Genomic DNA, 25,607 nt, shown 5'->3' with positions numbered 1-25,607 from the left:
ACTTTAATTCCTCTGCTTGGAAGTAAGTTGTCTATGGACATATGAAGAAGTGCCTCGATGAGACTACTACTGGCACTTTGTATACCAGTAAATGTACGTTGAGGTAGATGGTGAATTGCTTTGTATGATATGAGTTGAAGCCTTGAGCCAGCAGGCATCTGAAAAAAAATCCAACAACCGATAGAGAACATACAATAATAGCCGTTTGGGGTGAATACATATTCATATGAATGCTGATATAAGGACTCAATGTAATCATTCTTGACTACTATATGACAATTGTGAGAGTATATATGGCCAGTAAAAATGTATTTAATGATTTTGGTTAACAAACAATAACAATCTTATGAATTGGATCAAATTACAATGCAATCTAAAAAGGGGAGTTTTTGGTTTAACTTTTTTTTTCATAGTAAACTATGGAATGCTTTAGGTTATTAAGACCCCTCTAAGTTCAGATCTTAATCATTAGATCTGAATAAATGGATGAATGTATGTAGTCCCAATAGCCGTCTCCTTTTGGTCTGGAAGGAGTTACGAGGGATAGCATCCAGGCGAAAACCTTTATTAATAACTCCATTTATCGGGATATGAGGAGAACTGAAAAAACAACTAGCCATAATTCAATTGTAGATATCCCAGCAATTACATCGGTAGTCTGGAATAGAGGTGACATGGTCATGAAGGGTAAGAGGACAGGATCCTGGGTACCAGACACACACACACTTCAAGATGTTACAAGATCAAACACCACATTCACTCTAAACATCTACCACCTAAGGGCTATTCATGCTAGTGCTACCTCTTGTATTGGCTTAATCTTCAACAACAGGGAGTAGCCGTATTAGTCGGTGAGATGTGTACGTCTCCTAACCGCATACTCAGACCTTGACAAAGCACCCACGACAGTGCAAAAGAATTGGTGTATATCTTTACATAAAATACACAAATACATAAGTTTGGGCTTTTATACTATGTAATTATGTCTGTGAGAAGACATTGCCATTACTTAAAACTTGTTTGAATCGTATGTTTCCAAAATCTGTGAAATGGTAAATCTCTCTGTGGGTCACCAATTATTTAGATTTTAATACCCCGATAACTGTGTACATTATTGAAATATAAATTGTGCTTAACTGAACATACCTAGAATCTGAGGGGTAGCTATACTGGTAGACAACATACAATTCATTTAAACAAAACGCCTCGCCTCGAATGGTCCTATTGGCTGATTCGAGGCGTCTCCTATCTGTATTCACCTAAACTTATTTGTATTCCTAAAGCTTCCAATTGAAAACCACTGTCTTTTTATGTTACCCACCAACACCATGGTTGGTGTGAAACACACACACACCAACAATAATGTATTCCAAACATCAACAGCCCTATTTCCTAACTAGTAGTTACCCAGGTCTTTCCTGAATCTAAACTTACCCACTCTGGTAAACTCCAGAACATTATTCCAGTACCAAGGACAACTCACTAGGATCTCTGCAGACCATTCCAGCACAGGAATACTTCAGACACTGTAGGAGAGATGGGAAGAAACCCAGCGTGCCTCCTGGGAAGTTGGCACAGTCATATCCTGCGTACTCTGTGTTGTACATCAGGACCAGACGGCAAGCTGTGGGTGAAAGGAGTGGCTGAGAGGTAAATACGAAATAGGGAGAATTACCCGAAGGTGAAAAGATCGATGAGGGGATATAAGTTGACTACACATTTTTGTGTATATCTTGCTTTTTAAGGTTGGTATGACCCAAATTGGTTCCTATATGTATAATTTACTTAGGTGCAAAGATAAACTAGGTTTAAAAAGTATATTATTTGTATGTTATATGTATATTATATACAGGGCAGAGTAGTTTTTAAACTCTAAAGTGGATTTCTTCCATTTTTGTTGCTCGAATGATATTCAATCCTGACTTATAAACATAAGAAGCTTCCCAGTCATACAATTAGACAGTGTGTAATATATAAGAGCAATGCTAAAGTAGTTACAAACACGGGTCTTACCAACAGGGAAGGTATAATGAATATTTGAACTGTTCCTAAATGTTGATAAATTGTTCTGGCAAAAAGTTCATTCGAAATGTTTAAGTCTTTAAAATGTATAGAGAAGGGAGAGAGTGATATGAGAAGAAGTGCAAGATTTATCGTGTACTTGAAGATTTATAATGTACTTATCATGTACTTTAATTTATCTTACCTGTGATGCTGGACTTTTTCTCGTCTGATACATATTTTTAATATGTGAATCTGTCGAGACACTAACATGTAAATGAAAAATATAACGTTAGGGAAGGTGATTAGATGAAGCTCATGGTTGGCCTATGTTGGGCTAGGGTAACAATTTTAATATTATTTCTTTTGTCATGATTTTGCCAAGTCTTCGAAAGTTGGATTTCTGAGCAGATGGCCAAAACACTTCAAGTCCAGAAAGGGAGATATTACACATCTTACAATGTATAATACTGTATACATTATATAAAGTATTCATACATAAAGGTCAGATCTCATAAGCATAATTTAAAATAAAATATGACACGTTGCATTGATTACATAGGAATAATTTTATGTCTGCCTTGTGGTTATGGCCTGTGGTGATTCCTAGGATCAACGTCCCCGCGGCTCGGTCTCTGACCAGGCCTCCAGGTTGGTGGTCTGGCCAACCAGGCTGTTTGATGCGGCTGCTTGTAGCCTGACGAACGATTTACAGCCTAGATGATCATGTATTCTTCAAAGGTGTTTATCGAGTTCTCTTTGGACCACCGTGAGAGGCCGGCCAGCTATGTCCAAGATTGTTCAACTCATTGGAGTGTGATGAACAGTCTTGGGCCTTTGATTTTGAGTTGTCTCAAAACGACGTGCCTATTGCACCTCTACTTTTCAACGGGGATATTCTGCACATCCTGCCATGCCTCCTGGTCTCATGTGATGTTATTTCCGCGTGCAGATTTGGAACCAGTCCCTCATATATTTTTCAAGTTGAAATTATTATGTATCTCTCCCTTCTGCATTCTAGAGAATACAGATTTAACAAATTTAATCGGGCCCCAATAATTAAGATAGACATGGACGTGAGGTTCGGCTCATGCACTCATCAATAACTAAAGAAAATGGCAATGAGGAAACATTCGATATACCTGTCACGTTTTTCACCTTGGTTGATACCTGGTTGATGGGGTTCTGGGAGTTCTTCTACTCCCCAAGCCCGGCCCGAGGCCAGGCTTGACTTGTGAGAGTTTGGTCCACCAGGCTGTTGCTTGGAGCGGCCCGCAGGCCCACAACCCACCACAGCCCGGTTGGTCCGGAACCTTAACCAGATGAAAGCTGGAAATGTGGTAGTTTTCAGGTGGTTATGGTAAACTCAGATGATAACAACTATGCATCCGTAGAGGGTATTTATGCAACCTCTCAACTAATAACCCTCACTTTGTACATCATGGTCACTAACGTACAGAATACAACCTACTATGAACAGTATCGGCTGACAAATATCCACATTTTATATGCATGGGTTGGATAGGTTAGGTGGGTGACTTAAGTTTAGTTCATTTTCTACCACAGATATTGTTCTTCATTTACAGTGCTAATCATCACACATACTATGTTATCAACAAGGTTAGAGATCTGTTAGATTAAAAATAAAATAAAATAAAATGTTTATTCAGGTAAGGTACATACATACAAGAGATTTTACATAAATTGATCGATTTATAGATAGAGCTAGTACATACAATGCCTAAAGCCACTATTACGCAAAGCGTTTCGGGCAGGAAAAACATTAATGACTAAAACTTAATACTAATTGAGTATAAAGAATAAAATGTGTTGAGAACAAATAAAAATAAAGATAAAAAAGGGGGAAACATGGCTGAAAAAGCAGCACAAATACAATTAGGTAGACAAACAGCGTTGTTTAAGAAAACAGACATGAGTTGACAACAGAGGGGTAAGGTAGGTTACAGGGAATTTATTAGGTAGTGCTTCGATTTTATCTTAAACTGGTTGAGAGAGGTACAGTCTTTAACATGGTTGGGAAGGTCATTCCACATTCTGGGACCCTTTATTTGTAGAGCATTTAAAACTAGCATTTCTAGCATTTCTAGCAAACTAGCATTTCTAGCAAACTAGCATTTCTAGTTTGATTAATTCCAAGACAACTTGAATTGTAGTCAGCTATTGAGCACTCAAATGCAAAGGGTGACTGAAGCGTTTTGGCATTGCTAACCAGATTTATAATATTAGCTTGCAAGAGTTTACAGTGTTAGGCTCTTAGCATACCGGGTAATTTGGTTGACAGATCAATGTTGAAGTCACCGATTTTAAACGTGATTTTGCTTTTAGTTTCTTGACTAGGACCAAGATACTAATATTGTTCGACATTTTATACTGGTATTCAGAAGGGTGTACTGTTCCGTTAATGCTGACTTTTGTAAAGAAAAAAATTGCCGTGATTAAAATCGGTAGGTGCCGTGATGAAGATTCGAACCTGTTTTAGGTACTCCCAAGCACACGTCTTAGACAAAGATGCCTTAAAAGTGGAAGCGTTAGAGGTAGAATTCATGATTGACAGAGCCAGAGTGCATTCGGGGATTGTGTGAAACCCCTGGTTCGGCTTCAGTGGAAGCCTCAGAAACCTCCATGGATTCAGTAGATTCCCAGGTTAGCAATCCTTTTTACCATGTGGCCTAGTTGTCTAAGGCGTGTGCTTGGGAATACCCAGGGCAGTTTTAGTTTTTTTAGTTTAGTTCATTTATTATGCACCTCATACCCATCTTGTGGGCGGTAGTGGAAAGGATTACAGAGGCACATAATGGGCTCAGGGACTGAACCCCACAATTCATTTAGAGCACAGAGTCGAATCCTTATCACGGTTCCAGTTGATTTCCTCGTTAAATACATCACACTAAGGTGGTTTCTCTGTGCAAACGTCATGATTGTTAATTAGAATTTTATGTTATACTAATACAGTTGTAAAGGCGAACTTTATATTACGCTGTTCCAAATATCATTAATTGCATCATGGCATTCCACTGAACCAATTATTAATGAGGATTTCGTGTTAGTCGGCAGTGGACGTTGATGGTTGGTTCTCCAGCGGTCTGCACTCTACCTTGGATCAATCTCAGCCTGGCGCTGTTTAACACGACACACACATGTTCACATGAACAGGTAAGTGCTAAGATGACCGTTGTCGACAGTGTGGGAGCACCTTCCACGCGACATTCCCTCCCACCACATTCCACCATCACGCTATAACAAACTTTTTTTTTACTCAAGTGGGTACAGGGACAGACTTCTGACGCCTCCAATCCGTTCTCACACTAGGGTGGTTAAAGCAGCGGCCGTCCTCCCCAGACAACTCGTTCTAACACTAGGCTGGTTAAAGCAGCGGCTGTCCTCCCCAGACAACCCGTCCTCACACTAGGGTGGTTAAAGCAGCGGCCGTCCTCCCCAGACAACCCGTCCTCACACTAGGGTGGTTAAAGCAGCGGCCGTCCTCACACTAAGCTGGTTAAAGTAGCGGCCGTCCTCACACTAGGCTGGTTAAAGCAGCGGCCGTCCTCACACTAGGCTGGTTAAAGCAGCAGCCGTCCTCACACTAGGCTGGTTAAAGCAGCGGCCGTCCTCACACTAAGCTGGTTAAAGCAGCGGCCGTCCTCACACTAGGCTGGTTAAAGCAGCGGCCGTTCTAACACTAGGCTGGTTAAAGCAGCGGCCGTCCTCCCCAGACAACTCGTTCTAACACTAGGCTGGTTAAAGCAGCGGCCGCCCTCCCCAGACGCATTCATTAATTTTAACATACTGTGTATTAAAAATTGGTTTGTTCTCATGTATAAATTAATATTATACATAAACATTCTGTGTATAGTTAGGCGTAGGTTTGGTTAGGTTCTGTTGGAGATTATTTGTATTTAAAGTACAAGGGTAAAGCATTTGCTGCAAACCGTCCTCAGACCAAGTCCATTCCATCCAACAGTCGACCCCCAAGGAAGCATTCATGAATCTTAACATGCTCTTCATTCAAAACAGGATTTTTTTTTTCAAATATAAATCAATATTATTATATATAAGCATAGTGTACATATTTAGGCATAGGTTAGGTTAGGTCTTTAGGTTCTGTTGGCGATAATTTGTATTTGTAGTACGTGGGTGAAGCATATTTACAGCGTTGTGGTTCACCAACCCGGTGAACATGGCCGAGCGCAACCATTTACGAACCTATACATCTTTACTCAATCTTTGCCGGCTTTGTTTACAATTATTAAACAGTTAATGAGCTTCGAAGCACCAGGAAGCTGTTTATAACAATACCAACAGTTGATTGGAAAATTTTCATGTTTATAAACTGTTTAACAAATGTAAACAAAGCCGTCAAAGATTGAGAAAAGATGTACACGTTCGTAAGTACTTGCTTAACTGCTTTGTGAATCTGGCCTCAGGTTACTGGAGTTCAGACCTACGCTCGGTGTTGGGAGACATGGATTTACAGGTAATTTTAAAGGTTTTTCGGTCCAGGTAGGGGTTTAAGGTGTAGCATGCGTGGGACACGCATTCTCAGACGGGCAGGGCAAAGCAATTTGATCGATTGTTTGGTAAATTTAGGCAATTGAATACAAATTAGGTCTCTGAGCACTTACCTGTTCTTGGGTGAGTGCTTCGTTAAGTAGTTTGGAAATGTGAAATTGAAGAATACGCAGGCAATGAGTCACAATAACGTGGCTGAAGTATGTTGACCAGACCACACACTAGAAGGTGAAGGGACGACGACGTTTCGGTTCGTCCTGGACCATTCTCAAGTTGATTGTGATTGAAGAATATATATTGAGTTGGACTAATACTTTTAGTCCAAATTCAAAAATTCTGGACAGCAGCGGTGAAATGTTGGTAATTATTTTGATGACCAGCCCACACACTAGAAGGTGAAGGGACGACGACGTTTCGATCCGTCCTGGACCATTCTCAAGTCGATTGAGAATGGTCCAGGACGGACCGAAACGTCGTCGTCCCTTCACCTTCTAGTGTGTGGTCTGGTCAACATACTTTAGCCACGTTATTGTGACTCATCGCCTGCATTTGGTAATTATTGTTTGTGATGGTATGGTCAGGCGTGTCTGTTATGACTCCCAGATATGACATTATCAAGTTTTGTGGCAAGTATAAGTATTTTTGTTAAGAAGTAGGTACTAGTGTGATTAATAGCATTTGAATTATATGTGGTCATAATGTCCGTTCTTTGGAGCTATCTACTAAGTTTAGTGCACAAGTCAGGTCTTACTTAAGCCCAGATTCACGAAGTAGTTACGCAAGCACTTACGAACGTGTAGATCTTTCCTCAATCTTTGACGGCTTTGGTTACATTTATTAAACAGTTTACAAGCATGAAAACTTGCCAATCATCTGTTGTTATTGTTATAAACAGCCTCCTGGTGCTTCGGAACTCATTAACTGTTTAATAATTGTAAACAAAGCCGCCAAAGATTGAGAAAAAATGTACAGGTTCGTAAGTTCGTGCGTAATTGCTTCGTGAATCTGGCCCCGGTTGCATCCGTAGCCTAATGGTCGCACAGAGTGGACGTAAATGAGACCAAAGAGCAGTTGAACTCACTTTTTGAGTTTTTTATCTGTTGTAGGATCCACGAGTGATTGGAACAAGTGTACAGTTGCATGGAGGAGGTGTACTTGACGTAAGCTGGCAGGTCAAAGGGCAGGACAACACTCCCGGCGGGGCAGAGGCTTGCGTCAAGTTTCTGTGTAAACAAAGAGAAAACTTACTCTCGCGTGTCAAATGAGAATAAAAACACGAATGGGGTAACAGGAAAACATTTTCCAGGAAAATATACATTAGGACTGGGGTGTCAATTGAGGATTGAAGGTATTATAGGTGATCTAAGAGTCTGAGGAGGCCAGCTAAAGTCTCAGTTAGATTCCAGTTGCGTATCTGTGAGATCCTCCTTTGTGCTGAATGTTTACTAATGTAGTGGTTACAGCTACTGGCTCTTCTTCAATGGTCCCCAAACAAACATGCATCAGAAACCTCTTAACCCCTGAAGGTTTCGAACCCTGTTAGCCAGGGCCACCATGCCCCTTGGCATGTCCAATTCTATACCACTCAACCAACTGTATTGGAATGTCGTCTGACTTTTAACCCAATACCCAACAGCTGTTGTGATCATTTTGGGCACAGATATTTTATCAAATCACTTCATCATGCTGGGACCACGTGAGTCACATTTGGGCATCAAGCTAGAATGGTCCCCCAAGCCAACATGCATCAGAAAACTCTTGACCCCCCTGAAGGATTCGAACCCGGCCAACCAGGGCCATATATATATAAAATGTTGCCATATATGTAAAATGTTGAACCCACCTGTACGGGAAGTTGGACTGTGTAGTGATTCCAGCCAGGTGATGAGACCAACGATGGGTCGTTAGCCAGGTACGGGTTGTAGCTCATTAGCTCACACGAGGTGTCCCAATCTGGTCACAGTCATGGTATGTTAGATTTCGTGCACACACACACACACACACACACACACACACACACACACACACACACACACACACACACACACACACACACACACACACACACACACACACACATTTGCCTGTGGTTAACAGATGGAATGCATTAGGCAGTGATGTGGTGGAGGCAGACTCCATACACAGTTTCAAATGTAGATATGATAGAGCCCAATAGGCTCAGAAACCTGTACACCAGTTGATTGACAGTTGAGAGGCGGGACCAAAGAGTCAGAGCTCAACCCCCGCAAACACAAATAGGTGAATACACAAAGATGCCGAAGAAATATAAGAAAATTCCCTTTCGCAGAGTGGTAGATGGTTGGGACAAGTTAGGTGAGAAGGTGGTGGAGGCCAAGACCGTCAGTAGTTTCAAAGCGTTATATGACAAAGAGTGCTGGGAAGACGGGACACCACGAGCGTAGCTCTCATCCTGTAATTACACTTAGGTAATTACACACACACAGATCAAAGAGCCAGAGCTCAACCCCCGCAAGCACAACTAGGTGAGTACACACTCATAGGGCCTCGCAGCTGAATGGACAACGCTCGGGGGTCGTAGTCCTAAGAGGCCCGGGTTCGATCCCCGGCCGAGGCGGAAACAAATGGCCAGAGTTTCTTTCATCCTGATGCACCTGTTCACCTAGCAGTAAATAGGTACCTGGGAGTTAGACAGCTGCTAAGGGCTGCTTCCTGAGGATGTGTGTGCGTGTGTTATAAATATATGTAGTAGATATAATAGAGAAAAAAAATAGATTGGTTAGAAAGGCGGGGTCCAATAGCTAATAGCTCGATTCTGCAGACACAAATAGTAACTACACACATTGTTTATTTTGCAGCTATTCTTGTTAATTTGATAAACTGTTATAGCTGAACTTCTTAATTCTTATCTCGTTTGAATATAGTTTTCCGTTTTCCCGCTAAGGTTTTTAAATCTCATGTTCATCCATTAAAGATAAATTAATTTATATGATATTCAACGTTTCTGGGCTTCAATTAGACACCTTTGAAATGTGATATAATTTTCGTGGACCTCTTTGTCAAGTCAGCTGTCACTGGAGTCACGTCACATGTCATGAATGTGACAGGTCTGGTCTTAGAGCTTATAGGGAACTCAGCCTCACAACTTTGCAGGAAAGACGACACAGGGGAGATATAATCACAACGTATAAGATATTGAGGAAAAATTTACGAAACAAATAGTGGTCAAAATAAGCGGTATGTCTTAGGGGGCCATACATGAAAGCCTTGAGGAAATGTGTGGAATCAAGTTTCATTACATTAACTATGAGTTGAAAAGTCAGGGAAAGGGAGCTAAATACTCAACCCCACAAGCACAGATCTTGGTGAGCATATCAAATTAAATGTTTATTCAGGTAAAAGTACATATATATAGATGAGTATGTTACGTACCTCTCTTAGATACGTAATTAAATAAATTAATTTGTACTTATATATGCTTTGTGTAATATATGATTACATGTATGTACATTTATGCAGTTGTGTGTTTATACACAACTATTGTTGTCTGTTTGTTATATATACATATATGTTTGTTATATATATTAGTAGATATATATACATTGTTGCCTGTTTGTAGTTAGTTCCAACGTATCGTGGGAAGGACTGTTTTTTTTTCTTTGTGTACAGCTTGTTCCCGTGGGAAAATGATTTGTAATGATCATAAGTGGGTAGCAGTATGTGCAATTATAATTGTTTGAACATTAGTCGGCAAATTGTTGTTATACATGTTATTCTGACCAATTACTAAGTTAGTTTAAGATTACTGTTGTCACAATATATTGCTCCATGTAAGTTTTATAAATACTTGTAACTTTGGCATTTTCTCGCGGTGGGGTTCAGTCCCTGAGCCCATTATGTGCCTCTGTAACCCTTTCCACTACCGCCCACAAGATGGGTATGGGGTGCATAATAAATGAACTAAACTAACTAACTCGCGGGGCAGAGACAATGACCCGCTCTAGAGAACAGCAGTTGTAGTATCCCTAGACATTTAAGGTCTAGCTGTTGTAGGGTTTCGAGCCGTAACGAATAGTAATAGAGTACATACATCTTGGTGAATGCATGTTTGTTAGCGAGGAGTCACAATAACGTGGCTGAAGTATGTTGACCAGACCACACTAGAAGGTGAAGGGACGACAACGTTTCGGTCCGTCCTGGACCATTCTCAAGTCGATTGTGATAATTCTCACAATCGACTTGAGAATGGTCCAGGACGGACCGAAACGTCGTTGTCCCTTCACCTTCTAATGTGTAGTCTGGTCAACATGTTTGTTAGTATATCACACTAAGTACACACTATATACAGTGAGACTGAGCTTGAGTCAAATAGTGCTTCAACTAATCTGAATGTCGTTAAGACTTATGGTCCAACAAGCACTAAGTGCGGCCAGTTATACTAACAAAATACGAGGGACATTGGAGCACCTATTTGACAGATAAATTGGAGCCAATGCAATTGTTTCCGAGTTTGTTTTGCTACACAAACTTGCTAATGGTTTGTCAGGAAAACATTATCTGTAAAATATAGTCTCTCCTTAACACCTTCTTAAAATATATGTGACAAGGGCACAAGCCAGTTCGTCCTGAAAATGTGTATTAGGCGCAATACAAAATATTGAACTTGTCGCAGGCAGCGGACAACCCTATGTAAACAAAACACTTTAGAACCATTAAATAAACGTTTCATCCACACACATCTAGTGGAGGTTCAAACGTTTCATCTCACATAAGTACTGGAGGTTCAACGTTCCACCCCATACATCTACTCGAGGTTACAATGTTTCTTCCCATATATCTATTATTGATTCAAATGCTCCACATTATTTATTAGAAGTTCAAACAATCCATGCTACATTAGAGGGGGGCTACCTGCCTGTTGAAGAGTCCGGGGATCAATGTCCCCGCGACCCGGTCCCTGGCAAGGCCTTCTGGTTTACTGATCTGATCAACCAGGGTGTTTGATGCGGCTACTCACAGCCTGGTTGATCAGGTATTCTTGGAAGGTGCTTGTCGAATTCTCTTTTGAACACTGTGAGGAGTCAGCCAGTTATGCCCCTTATGTGTAGGGGAAGAGTGTTCAAGAGTCTCGGCCCTTTGATGTTTGAAATTGAAATCTTTGAAGTTTGTAGAGTTCTCTCTCAGCGTGCCTATTGCACCTCTGGTCTTCAGTGGAGCTAATTTTGCACATCCTGCCATGCCTCTTGGTCTTATGTGGTCATATTTCTATGTGCAGATTTGGAACCAGTCCTAATATTTTCCAAGTGTAAATTATTATGTATTTTTCCCCGTCTACGCAAAAGGGGAATGCAGATTAAAAAAAATTAGGTGGTCTAATAATTTAGATGTTTTATTTAGTGGAGTCTAGTGGTAAGGGATCTTTGCACGCTCTCCAGGTTAGCAATTTCTGCAGCTTTGCATGCGGCTGTTAGTGTGTAACAATATTCCACTCTAGAGAGCACTAATGTGTTGTTTGAAGGTTCTTGCTATGCAACCTGTCATTTTTCTTGCAGTTGTGACAGCTACTTTATTGTTGTCTTTAATAGTAAGATCTTCCGACATGATTACTACTAAATATTTTACATTGCTTTTTCTCACTGTGAATGATTCAGATTTTACTTTGTTAATATTTCACTCCTGTGTTCTGTTAGGAAGTTAATGATCCATCTCCTTACTTTGCCTGTAATACCCTTTGTGGGCATTTTTTTGAGATATATACAAGAGTTGTTACATTCATGTACAGCCACTAGTACGCGTAGCGTTTCGGGCAGGTCCCTGGAATACGATCCCCGCCGCGAAGAATCGTTGTTACAACCAAGTACACATTTTGGTTGTGTTTACCCATTTTGTGTGCAATAACACAATGGTCACATCTGTCGAAGGCTTTTGCGCAATCTGTGTATCAGATTTCATTTTGTTTAGCATCTAAGGCCATATGTCAGTTGTCACAGTGGTCTAGCAATTGTGAGAGGCAAGAGCGCCCTGTTCTGAACCAATGTTATGTAGATGTTGTGATTCTATATTTTTTTTGTGATCTTACTTCTTAGCACTGAATCAAAGATTGTTATGATCTGCGATGTTAGAGCTATTGGTCTATGCATTTTTTTTCATCGGCTCTACTACCTCCTTTGGGAAGTGGCGCGATCCCTGCTGTGTTAATTATATCAGGGATAACACCAATATCTAGGCTCCATCTCCAAAAGATATTTAGGGCCAATGAGTATGTTTTTTTTTGCAGTTCCTGATGAATGAAGAATTGCATGAGTCTGAGCCTGGTGCCGAGCGCATAGGAATGCTGTCTATGCAACCTGTCCTCTTACGCAGTCTCTTTTTCGCTCATATGCGTTAAATAAGCCAAAAATTGTCGTAGAAGAAAATGGAAGGGGCTTGCGAAAGTGACGTACTTTCCCGTTTTCTGTTTTGGGTCCTCTGGTAGGTTGATTGATGAAGATTAAGCCACCCAAAAGGTGGCACGGGCATGAATAGCCCGTAAGTGGTGGCCCTTTTGAGCCATTACCAGTATCAAGAGCTGATACTGGAGATCTGTGGAGGTGCGACTGCACCCTGCGTGACGGGAGATGTCTCCCGTGTCTGGTAGGTAAGGAAAAGGACAATTTAAATCGACTGTTTTCTTGATATTGGGATACCTTAGGAGGACGGGCTGGTCTATGGCTTCTTCATAGTCGAGTGGAGTAATGGTAATATCTGATATATGGCTCGGTGGTGGTGTCCCATCCATATTGAATTAATTTCGAACATTGCTCTGCAATGTGTTCAGGGGTACACTGAAAACAGAACCGTATTGTATGTGGATTACACACACAAATCACAATAGCGTGATGCATCAATGAACAAATCCACAAGGGCCGTGACGAGGATTCGAACCTGCGTCCGAGATCATCCCAGACGCTGCCTTGTGGATTTGTTCATTGTATGTGGATGTTCTTGTTGATATATCACGGTACTGAGAGTTCTCTGTGTACTGTTATCATTAATACTACACACTTTCACCAGTATCTATCACCACTCAAATTGTAAGATAATTTTTATTAAATTTATCTAAATATGTACGTTTCAATTGCATTGTTCTACATCTGTTCAATCCAACTAGAACTGTAACGATTAGTACAAGGTGTTACAAGTAAAGTAACATTATAATTATTATTGTATTATAATCTAAATTAGGAAACACCTGAATTATTCATACTCCTGATAGTAATCAAAATCAAAATGTTTATTAGGGTAAAAGTACACACATAGAAGATGAGTTACAAACATACTGTTGGATTTCTAGATAGAGTACATACAATACATACAGGTACATACAATACCTAAAGCCACTAATACGCACAATGTCAGACACTGTTGTATATATATAACGCCTGCCCGAAACGCTTTATTTATTTATTTATTTATTTATTTATTTATATACAAGAAGGTACATTGGGTTTGTGAGAATACATAGCATAGTATTTACAATCTTGTAAAGCCACTTAAATCTCTGAATATGTTAGACATTAAGTCACTGCACATTCTCTCATGTGTATTATACATATATAAAACGCTAAACTATAATGCCAATCCTGATCTCAAAAGCTTCATAGAAGGTTGTATCAGAACCCATGAGCATCACACCAGAAATAAATACAGTTTTGATATTCCTAGAGTACGACTTAATCAAACTAGAAATGCTCTACAAATCAAGGGGCCCAGAATGTGGAATGACCTTCCCAACCATGTTAAAGACTGTACCTCTCTCAACCAGTTTAAGTTAAAAGCGAAGCTATACCTAATAAATTCCCTGTAACCTACCTTACCCTTCTATTGTCAACCAATGTCTGTTTTTTTCTTTAAAGAGCGCTGTTTGTCGACATAATTGTATTTGTGCTGCTTTTTCATCTATGTTTTCATTTCTTGTTTTCATTCTACTCATTATGCTCAATTAGTATTAAGCTTGTCATTTAAGTTTGTCATGCCCGAAACGCTTTGCGTAATAGTGGCTTTAGGCATTGTATGTACTAGCTCTACCTATAAGTCAAACAATCCTTGTAAATATTTATTGTATGTATGTACCTTACCTAAATAAAATTGTATTGTATTGTATTGTACTAGTACGCGCAGCGTTTCGGACAGGTCCTTAATCTAACAGATAATTTTAAGTAGGTAAATTCTAGCAGAATTAATAAATGTAATAGTGGTCTTAGCCATTGTATGTACTAGCTTTATCTATAAATCCATCAACGTTTTGTATCTCACCTTGTTTGTATGTACTTTACCTGAATAAATATTTGAATTTTGAATAAATACCGCGCGCTAACCGATTGCGCCACTAGGACCTTTGCGCACAGCGTTCAAACGTTTCGAGTAATGTACTCACCGTAATAATTGAAGGAGACGCAGAGGGTGTTCTGGCTACAGGAAGCAGCACATTGGACAATAGACATCCTCCGAACGCTGCCGATAACCTTACTTGGATTAACGTAGCGTATATTCAAACCTGTCATGTTGAAAAATGTTGAAAATATAACCCATAGGACACACAGAAATCTGGGTTGCTCTCGGACGCAGGTTCGAATCCTCGTCACGGCCCTTGTGGATTTGTTAACCCCATAGGGCTCCCCGACCGTCCATAAGTGGTTGGGCACCATTCCTTCCCTGCCCCTTCCCATCCCAAATCCTTATCCTGACCCCTTCCCAGTGATATATAGTCGTAGTGGCTTGGTACTTTCCCCTGATAATTAAAAAAATAACCTATAGGTCTATGTTTAACTTTTTATTTGATATTATGACTGGAAAATTAACTCGTAAACTCTGCGTCTCATTGGTCAGTTTCTGTAAGAATTTGTTTAATATGATGATTAATGGTTGGAATGAGAGAAGTGATTAAGTTACAATTACTCGGTCAGGATCAGACCTCTGTGCTGTAAGGCCATTACTTCTGATAAGCAAATATTTCCATTAGATAAACTAAGTCTTGTGAGGAGAATTAGTCTGAAGAACTTCGAAGTGCTGGCTAAGTCATGCACCAACCACACAGAAACGGCTCAAGGCTTATTGTTGTTGTTTTAGAATCAACAACTGGAAACAAACAGTTCAAAGTAGCACGGGCTATGGTGAGCCCGTAGTGGACTTACCTGGCACAGGAGCGGAACTGTAACTTTTATTAACGGTTCAAGGGCGAAATTAGATACATAAATATTCGACCCACCTGTACTATTCCAGTAGACATGTGCCCCAAATATGACCTGAGTCAGCAGAAACATCACAAGAATACCCGGGATGACCATCGCTGAAGACTGGTCTTGAGGTCCGCTTAGCGAGGGACAAGAGCGGCAGATGAGCGTAGAAGCAGAGGAGTGGGAGATGAGAAGAGTTGAGGGACTCTGAGCATATATCTGAGGAGCGTGTGTGAAGCTGAGCAGCGGGAGATGCTCAGGAACGTGAGGTAGTGATGAGTATGAGTTGGTGACCGTACCAGCGCGCCTCACACACTGGCTGAAGGAACGACCAATCCCACGCTGCTGGGAGGCAAGAATCGATGCAAATCCATACACTGTTGGCTGCCTACGTGAAGAAACAGGAAAATGGTTCGAGGTTTTCTGAAAAAGAACCTTAATTAGATAAGTTTAATGTTGACCAGACAACACAGTTTACTAAAGTAAACTCAAGGGACGTCTTCACTAGAAGGTGAAGGGACGACGACGTTTCGGTCCGTCCTGGACCATTCTCAACTCGATTGTGACTTTCTCACAATCGACCAAGAGAATGGTCCAGGACGTCGTCGTTTTTCGTTCGTATGCGTTACATAAGGCCAAAAAATTGTCGTACAAGAAGTGGCTCGAGAAAGTGACGTACTGTTCCGTTTTCTATTTTGGGTAATCTGGTAGGTTAGGAGAGGACACTTAAGATTTCTTAAGTTTGATTTCTTAAGTACCAGGGGCCAAATTCACGGAGCAGTTACGCAAGTACTTACGAACGTGTACATCTTTCCTCAATCTTTGACGGCTTTGATTACATTTATTAAACAGTTTACAAGCCTGAAAGTTTCCCAATCAACTGTTGTTATTGTTATAAACAGTCTCCTGGGGCTTCGGAGCTCATTAACTGTTTAATAATTGTAAACAAAGCCGCTAAAGATTGAGAAAAGATGTACAGGTTCGTAAGTGCTTGCGTAAATGTTTCGTGAATCTGGCTCCTTGTACTGAAGTGTATCAGTTGGTTTGGTATTGGACTTAGCGCCTATCATCCACTGGAGAGTTGTTAAGGCCACCACAATAGCTTAATGATCAACCAGCAAGTGTATATTAGTCCTGAACTAAAGTAAACTCTCAATTTATTTACACATTGAGGTGGGTTACACCTCTCAGTGATGTCTCCTTTGAAGTATCAGTCCTACTTGTCGTTGAGGGCTGCTTCGAGAACACATCCTCGTGAAGTGGGTTAATACCCAAGGCTTTGGGTATTAACCTTTTGGGTAGGGTAACCCAATACCCTATCCAGGCTTTGTGCCCTGAAGAGGACACTCCACCCTCGACAGAGCGCAACTCCATAGTCTCCCAAGACTTCAGGATGCCTATTACTACTATCCTAAAGGATTACCTTAGGACCCAAAGAAACTATTAAAAACGAAACATTGAGACCTACGAACACAACGTCGAGGATTATATTGAGACCCAAATACACGCCCTGGAAGGCTGCGTAGATTTCCAACGACACGAAGTTAAGGACTGCGTTGAGAGGCATTGAAAATACATCGAGGGCTTCGTTGAGACCCAATGAAATGACTTTGAAGGTTACGTTGAATCCAAAAGACAACAATTTGAGAGCCGCATGAAGACCAAATTACACGACCGCAAGGAATGCGTTGAGATTCAAGGATAAGACATCGAGAACTGCGTTGATATAAAAGACACAACTTTTTGGGCATCATTTAAAACCCAAGGACACACCATCGACGGCTGCGTTGAGACACAAGGACATGGCCTCTAGGGATTCGTTGGGATCAAAGGACATAGTTACAAGGGCTGCATCTGGCCCCTGGAACCCGACCTCGAGGACTGCGTTTGAGGCCCCAAGAACACGACCTCGAGGACTACGTTTGGGGCCCCAGGAACCCGCACTCGAGGGCTACGTTTGAGGCGCAAGGACTCAATCTCGACGGATGTTTTGGGTACGACTTAGAGGACTGATTTGAAACCCAGTGACACAACCTTTAGGGCTGCGTGACATTTCCAGACGAACGAAATCACTATTGACGTTTCCCACGGTAATGGCTTCCGGTCCCTTATATGCGTTTTACCCTGAGTGCTACAGCTCGCGTTCTCTGTGTTTACATCTTTTATGCGTCAACTATGCAGAGGTTAGGCTTCAAATTAATCTAGTTTTGTTGAGAGAAATATATGAAAGATCCTGATGTTATGAATGTGTGTGTGTGCATCTGTTAGTGATCGGGAATGTTGGAAGCTATAAAAATAAGTACAGGTATATATTGTATTAGAGATATACCATATTGTATAATTATTGTTCTGAGGCTCTTTCGTACTAAGACTAGGGAAAGGATAGGTCCATTAAAAACTGAGACAGGTCAAATAACAGATAGTGATGAAGAGATGAGTAGTATTTTTAATAAATATTTTGTATCTGTATTTACTAAAGAGGAACTTAACAATATGCCTTCAGCCGAACAAGTCTATGTGGGTGGGGACGAGGACAGGTTGACGAGTTTAGCAGTTACCAGGGAGGATGTTCTTAAACAAATAGTAAAACTCAAACCAAACAAATCCCCAGGGCCGGATGAAGTGTTTGCCAGGGTGCTTAAAGAATGCAAAGAGGAGCTTTGTGACCCACTGTCAACCATATTTAATAAATCAATAGAGTCAGGCAGAGTGCCAGAGTTTTGGAAAGTTGCTAATGTGATACCAGTTTTTAAGAAAGGAGATAGATCACTTGCGTCTAACTATCGACCAATTAGCCTAACGTCTATTGTGGGAAAGTTACTCGAATCTATAATAGCAAATAAAATTCGTCTTCATCTTGAAAAACATAAATTAATAATTGAGTCGCAACATGGTTTTATAAATGGCCGTTCATGTTTAACAAATTTGTTATCTTTTTATTCTAGCATTGTTGAGGCAGTTGATAGTGGTAAGGATTGCGATGTTGTATACCTTGACTTTAGCAAAGCTTTTGATACAGTGCCACATGAAAGACTGATTAAAAAGATAGAGTCTCATGGTATTGGGGGTGCTATATTAAGCTGGATTAGGGCATGGCTATACCAAAGGAAACAGAGAGTTAGTATAAATGGAATCAAGTCAGAGTGGGAAAATGTTGTAAGTGGAGTGCCTCAAGGCTCTGTCCTGGGACCTCTGTTGTTTATAATATATATAAATGATTTAGATTCAGGTTTGAGTAGCAACATTTGCAAATTTGCAGATGATACGAAAATCGGTAGGGAAATTAATTCGGAGGAGGACTCACTATCACTTCAAGTTGATCTAGATAGGGTTTTGAAATGGTCAAAGGATTGGCAGATGCAGTTTAATGCTGATAAATGTAAAGTTCTGAGGTTAGGTAATGATGATAGAGTTACAAGATACGAGCTAGATGGTGTTGTGATTGCGAAGTCGGATTGCGAAAGGGATCTGGGAGTTATGATTAGTAAGAATTTAAAACAAAAGGATCAATGCATAAATGTTCGTAATAAGGCAAATCGGACACTTGGATTTATTAATCGCAGCGTTAGTAACAAGACACCTGGTGTGGTTCTCAAGCTATATCTTGCTCTAGTTAGGCCCCATTTAGATTATGCAGTTCAGTCTTGGTCGCCATATTATAGAATGGATATAAATTCACTTGAACGTGTCCAGCGTAGGATGAACATAAGAACATAAGAACAAAGGTAACTGCAGAAGGCCTATTGGCCCATACGAGGCAGCTCCTATTCTATAACCACCCAATCCCACTCATATACTTGTCCAACCCGTGCTTGAAACAATCGAGGGACCCCACCTCCACAATGTTACGCGGCAATTGGTTCCACAAATCAACAACCCTGTTACTGAACCAGTATTTACCCAAGTCTTTCCTAAATCTAAACTTATCCAATTTATATCCATTGTTTCGTGTTCTGTCCTGTGTTGATACTTTTAATACCCTATTAATATCCCCCCGGTTATGTCCATTCATCCACTTGTAAACCTCTATCATGTCACCCCTAACTCTTCGCCTTTCCAGTGAATGCAACTTAAGCTTTGTTAATCTTTCTTCATATGAAAGATTTCTAATTTGGGGAATTAACTTAGTCATCCTACGCTGGACACGTTCAAGTGAATTTATATCCATTCTATAATATGGCGACCAAAACTGAACTGCATAATCTAAATGGGGCCTAACTAGAGCAAGATATAGCTTGAGAACCACACCAGGTGTCTTGTTACTAACGCTGCGATTAATAAATCCAAGTGTCCGATTTGCCTTATTACGAACATTTATGCATTGATCCTTTTGTTTTAAATTCTTACTAATCATAACTCCCAGATCCCTTTCGCAATCCGACTTCGCAATCACAACACCATCTAGCTCGTATCTTGTAACTCTATCATCATTACCTAACCTAACTAAGGATTAATGACTAAGTTAATTCCCCAAATTAGAAATCTTTCATATGAAGAAAGATTAACAAAGCTTAAGTTGCATTCACTGGAAAGGCGAAGAGTTAGGGGCGACATGATAGAGGTTTACAAGTGGGTGAATGGACATAACAAGGGGGATATTAATAGGGTATTAAAAGTATCAACACAGGACAGAACACGAAACAATGGGTATAAATTGGATAAGTTTAGATTTAGGAAAGACTTGGGTAAATACTGGTTCTACTCAGAAACTCAGTTTCTGAGTAGAACCAGTATTTACCCAAGTGTTCTGAGTATTACCCAAAATACTCAGAACAACTAACTCAGCCATAGAGTTAGTTAGGAGCAAGGGAGGAATCCCGATCATATGTGGCATTCTTCCAAGAAAGGGAGTGGGAAATGAATGGATATCGAGGGCACTTGGTGTCAATTGCCGGCTGGAAAGATATTGCAAATCAAATGCAATATCTTTCATAGACAACTGGGAACACTTCTATGGAAGAAATGAAATGTATGCTCGTGATGGGGTGCATCTATCGAGAGCTGGGGTTGTTGCTGTTGCGAACTCGTTAGAAGAAGTGGTTAGAGGTGTTTGTTTGGGTTTAAACTGTTAGTAGATAGAGGTATGGGAATTGATTTGGAGGAAGGAGGTAATAAAAGTATGTGTTTGTGGGAGAAAGGAATTGGCAAAACGATCAGGGAAAGAGAAGGTCCGCAAAATAACAATTCACTTAGGGTATATTACACTAACAGTAGAAGTCTAAGAAATAAAATTAACGAATTAAATGCTCTTGTCTGCACAGAAAAAATAGATATTATTGCACTTACCGAAACGTGGATGAATGTAGAAAATAGAGAACTATTAGCTGAATATCAAATATATGGATTTAAACTATTTCACACAGATAGATATATTAGACGAGGAGGTGGAGTAGCCATATATGTTAGGGACAATTTGAAATGTAGTCTCAAAGAGGGAATCAAAACAGAGCCACACACAGAAACTATTTGGATTGAATTAAACGAAAAAGCTAATAATATTATAATAGGAGTAATATATAGGCCACCAAATTTAGACAGAATGGAAGCAAAGCATCTATGGGATGAAATATCTAGAGCATCTAGATCTAACAGTATTTATGTCATGGGTGACTTTAATTTTAGCGGAATAAACTGGTTGAACAAAACAGGGAATAGTGAAGCAGAAGATTTTCTAGAATTAATTGACGATTGCTTTCTTACGCAACACATTAAGGAACCAACACGGGAAAATAATATTTTAGATTTAGTGTTAACTAACAGGGAAACGCAAATTAATGACATCGAAATAGGGAGTGAGCTAGGGAGCAGTGATCACAAAGAAATCAGATTTAGCATAGAATGGAATAGACCAGTAGGAGAAAATTCTGTTAAAGTGCCAGATTTTCGAAAAGCTGATTTTAATAGCCTAAGAAATTTTTTGGGTCAAATTGATTGGAAAGGCTTGGGTATGGGGTGTGGGCCGGTCTTGGAGCGAGACATGAACCCAGCGATAGGTGACTTAAATGGGGATTTCGATGTGGATTCAATATATAACTTATTTAAGAATATTCTAAACAAAGCACAGGAACGTAGTATACCATACAAATTGAATAGATCGTATACTAATGACCCAAAGTGGATAACAAAGAATTTGAAGAACCTTATAGGTAAAAAGAGAGCTTGGTACAAAAGGATTAAAAATGGGGAGGTCACTTTAGAACAGGAATTCGTACAACTGGTTAGAAATGTTAAAAAAGAGATAAGGAAAGCAAAAAGAAACTATGAAGTTCGCATAGCAGGGCAAGCAAAGACAAATCCTAAAGGGTTTTTTCAGTTATATCGTACTAAGACTAGGGAAAGGATAGGTCCATTAAAAACTGAGACAGGTCAAATAACAGATAGTGATGAAGAGATGAGTAGTATTTTTAATAAATATTTTGTATCTGTATTTACTAAAGAGGAACTTAACAATATGCCTTCAGCCGAACAAGTCTATGTGGGTGGGGACGAGGACAGGTTGACGAGTTTAGCAGTTACCAGGGAGGATGTTCTTAAACAAATAGTAAAACTCAAACCAAACAAATCCCCAGGGCCGGATGAAGTGTTTGCTAGGGTGCTTAAAGAATGCAAAGAGGAGCTTTGTGACCCACTGTCAACCATATTTAATTAATCAATAGAGTCAGGCAGAGTGCCAGAGTTTTGGAAAGTTGCTAATGTGATACCAGTTTTTAAGAAAGGAGATAGATCACTTGCGTCTAACTATCGACCAATTAGCCTAACGTCTATTGTGGGAAAGTTACTCGAATCTATAATAGCAAATAAAATTCGTCTTCATCTTGAAAAACAAATTAATAATTGAGTCGCAACATGGTTTTATAAATGGCCGTTCATGTTTAACAAATTTGTTATCTTTTTATTCTAGCATTGTTGAGGCAGTTGATAGTGGTAAGGATTGCGATGTTGTATACCTTGACTTTAGCAAAGCTTTTGATACAGTGCCACATGAAAGACTGATTAAAAAAATAGAGTCTCATGGTATTGGGGGTGCTATATTAAGCTGGATTAGGGCATGGCTATACCAAAGGAAACAGAGAGTTAGTATAAATGGAATCAAGTCAGAGTGGGAAAATGTTGTAAGTGGAGTGCCTCAAGGCTCTGTCCTGGGACCTCTGTTGTTTATAATATATATAAATGATTTAGATTCAGGTTTGAGTAGCAACATTTGCAAATTTGCCGATGATACGAAAATCGGTAGGGAAATTAATTCGGAGGAGGACTCACTATCACTTCAAGTTGATCTAGATAGGGTTTTGAAATGGTCAAAGGATTGGCAGATGCAGTTTAATGCTGATAAATGTAAAGTTCTGAGGTTAGGTAATGATGATAGAGTTACAAGATACGAGCTAGATGGTGTTGTGATTGCGAAGTCGGATTGCGAAAGGGATCTGGGAGTTATGATTAGTAAGAATTTAAAACAAAAGGATCAATGCATAAATGTTCGTAATAAGGCAAATCGGACACTTGGATTTATTAATCGCAGCGTTAGTAACAAGACACCTGGTGTGGTTCTCAAGCTATATCTTGCTCTAGTTAGGCCCCATTTAGATTATGCAGTTCAGTTTTGGTCGCCATATTATAGAATGGATATAAATTCACTTGAACGTGTCCAGCGTAGGATGACTAAGTTAATTCCCCAAATTAGAAATCTTTCATATGAAGAAAGATTAACAAAGCTTAAGTTGCATTCACTGGAAAGGCGAAGAGTTAGGGGTGACATGATAGAGGTTTACAAGTGGATGAATGGACATAACCGGGGGGATATTAATAGGGTATTAAAAGTATCAACACAGGACAGAACACGAAACAATGGATATAAATTGGATAAGTTTAGATTTAGGAAAGACTTGGGTAAATACTGGTTCAGTAACAGGGTTGTTGATTTGTGGAACCAATTGCCGCGTAACATTGTGGAGGTGGGGTCCCTCGATTGTCTCAAGCACGGGTTGGACAAGTATATGAGTGGGATTGGGTGGTTATAGAATAGGAGCTGCCTCGTATGGGCCAATAGGCCTTCTGCAGTTACCTTTGTTCTTATGTTCTTATGGTTCAGTAACAGGGTTGTAGATTTGTGGAACCAATTGCCGCGTAACGTGGTGGAGGTGGGGTCCCTCGATTGTTTCAAGCGCGGGTTGGACAAGTATATGAGTGGGATTGGGTGGTTATAGAATAGGAGCTGCCTCGTATGGGCCAATAGGCCTTCTGCAGTTACCTTTGTTCTTATGTTCTATATTAAGTTGGATTAGGGCATGGCTATTCCAAAGGAAACAGAGAGTTAGCATAAATGGGGTTAAGTCAGAGTGGGATAATGTTGTTAGTGGAGTACCTCAGGGCTCTGTCCTGGGACCTCTGTTGTTTATAATATATATAAATGATTTACATTCAGGTTTGAGTAGCAACATTTGCAAATTTGCCGATGATACGAAAATTGGTAGGGAAATTAATTCGGAGGAGGACTCACTATCACTTCAAGTTGATCTAGATAGGGTTTTGAAATGGTCAAATGATTGGCAAATGCAGTTTAATGCTGATAAATGTAAAGTTCTGAGGTTAGGTAATGATGATAGAGTTACAAGATACGAGCTAGATGGTGTTGTGATTGCGAAGTCGGATTGCGAAAGGGATCTGGGAGTTATGGTTAGTAAGAATTTAAAACAAAAGGATCAATGCATGAATGTTCGTAATAAGGCGAATAGGACACTGGGATTTATTAATCGAAGCGTTAGTAACAAGACACCTGGTGTGGTTCTTAAGCTATATCTTGCTCTGGTTAGGCTCCATTTAGATTATGCAGTTCAGTTTTGGTCGCTGTATTATAGAATGGATATAAATTAACTTGAACGTGTCCAACGTAGGATGACTAAGTTAATTCCCCAAATTAGAAATCTTTCATATGAAGAAAGATTAACAAAGAACATAAGAACAAAGGTAACTGCAGAAGGCCTATTGGCCCATACGAGGCAGCTCCTATTCTATAACCACCCAATCCCACTCATATACTTGTCCAACCCGTGCTTGAAACAATCGAGGGACCCCACCTCCACAATGTTACGCGGCAATTGGTTCCACAAATCAACAACCCTGTTACTGAACCAGTATTTACCCAAGTCTTTCCTAAATCTAAACTTATCCAATTTATATCCATTGTTTCGTATTCTGTCCTGTGTTGATACTTTTAATACCCTATTAATATCCCCCCGGTTATGTCCATTCATCCACTTGTAAACCTCTATCATGTCACCCCTAACTCTTCGCCTTTCCAGTGAATGCAACTTAAGCTTTGTTAATCTTTCTTCATATGAAAGATTTCTAATTTGGGGAATTAACTTAGTCATCCTACGCTGGACACGTTCAAGTGAATTTATATCCATTCTATAATATGGCGACCAAAACTGAACTGCATAATCTAAATGGGGCCTAACTAGAGCAAGATATAGCTTGAGAACCACACCAGGTGTCTTGTTACTAACGCTGCGATTAATAAATCCAAGTGTCCGATTTGCCTTATTACGAACATTTATGCATTGATCCTTTTGTTTTAAATTCTTACTAATCATAACTCCCAGATCCCTTTCGCAATCCGACTTCGCAATCACAACACCATCTAGCTCGTATCTTGTAACTCTATCATCATTACCTAACCTCAGAACTTTACATTTATCAGCATTAAACTGCATCTGCCAATCCTTTGACCATTTCAAAACCCTATCTAGATCAACTTGAAGTGATAGTGAGTCCTCCTCCGAATTAATTTCCCTACCGATTTTCGTATCATCGGCAAATTTGCAAATGTTGCTACTCAAACCTGAATCTAAATCATTTATATATATTATAAACAACAGAGGT

General features: G+C 40.0%; 1 protein-coding gene across 1 annotated transcript; it reads right to left on the bottom strand.

Annotated features, from left to right (window-relative positions):
* Positions 1 to 17,562, bottom strand: LOC123763197 (uncharacterized). Its single transcript, XM_069303216.1, has 8 exons — positions 17,499 to 17,562; positions 17,149 to 17,333; positions 15,758 to 16,148; positions 14,927 to 15,046; positions 8,375 to 8,484; positions 7,613 to 7,754; positions 1,484 to 1,624; positions 1 to 158 (listed from the first exon to the last, which is right to left on the bottom strand). Exons 1-8 carry the CDS (start codon positions 17,560 to 17,562, stop codon positions 67 to 69), a joined length of 1,245 nt encoding a protein of 414 aa, XP_069159317.1. The 3' UTR covers positions 1 to 66.
* Positions 17,563 to 25,607: the final 8,045 nt, after the last annotated feature.

The sequence above is a fragment of the Procambarus clarkii genome, chromosome 49, assembly GCF_040958095.1.
Source record: "Procambarus clarkii isolate CNS0578487 chromosome 49, FALCON_Pclarkii_2.0, whole genome shotgun sequence".
NCBI classification, from domain to species: domain Eukaryota; kingdom Metazoa; phylum Arthropoda; class Malacostraca; order Decapoda; family Cambaridae; genus Procambarus; species Procambarus clarkii.
The sequence above is the reverse complement of the archived record's forward strand: the minus strand, read 5'-3'. Positions and strand labels throughout refer to the sequence as shown.

Coding starts and splice junctions, on each gene's coding strand:
- LOC123763197 (XM_069303216.1), bottom strand. CDS start 17,562: ATGTCCTTTGATCCCAACGAATCCCTAGAGGCCATGTCCTTGTGTCTC. Junction 17,334..17,498: donor TCTCAACGCAGCCGTCGATG/GTGTGTCCTTGG, acceptor TAACCTTCAAAG/TCATTTCATTGGGTCTCAAC. Junction 159..1,483: donor AATGGTCTGCAGAGATCCTA/GTGAGTTGTCCT, acceptor ATTTTTTTTCAG/ATGCCTGCTGGCTCAAGGCT.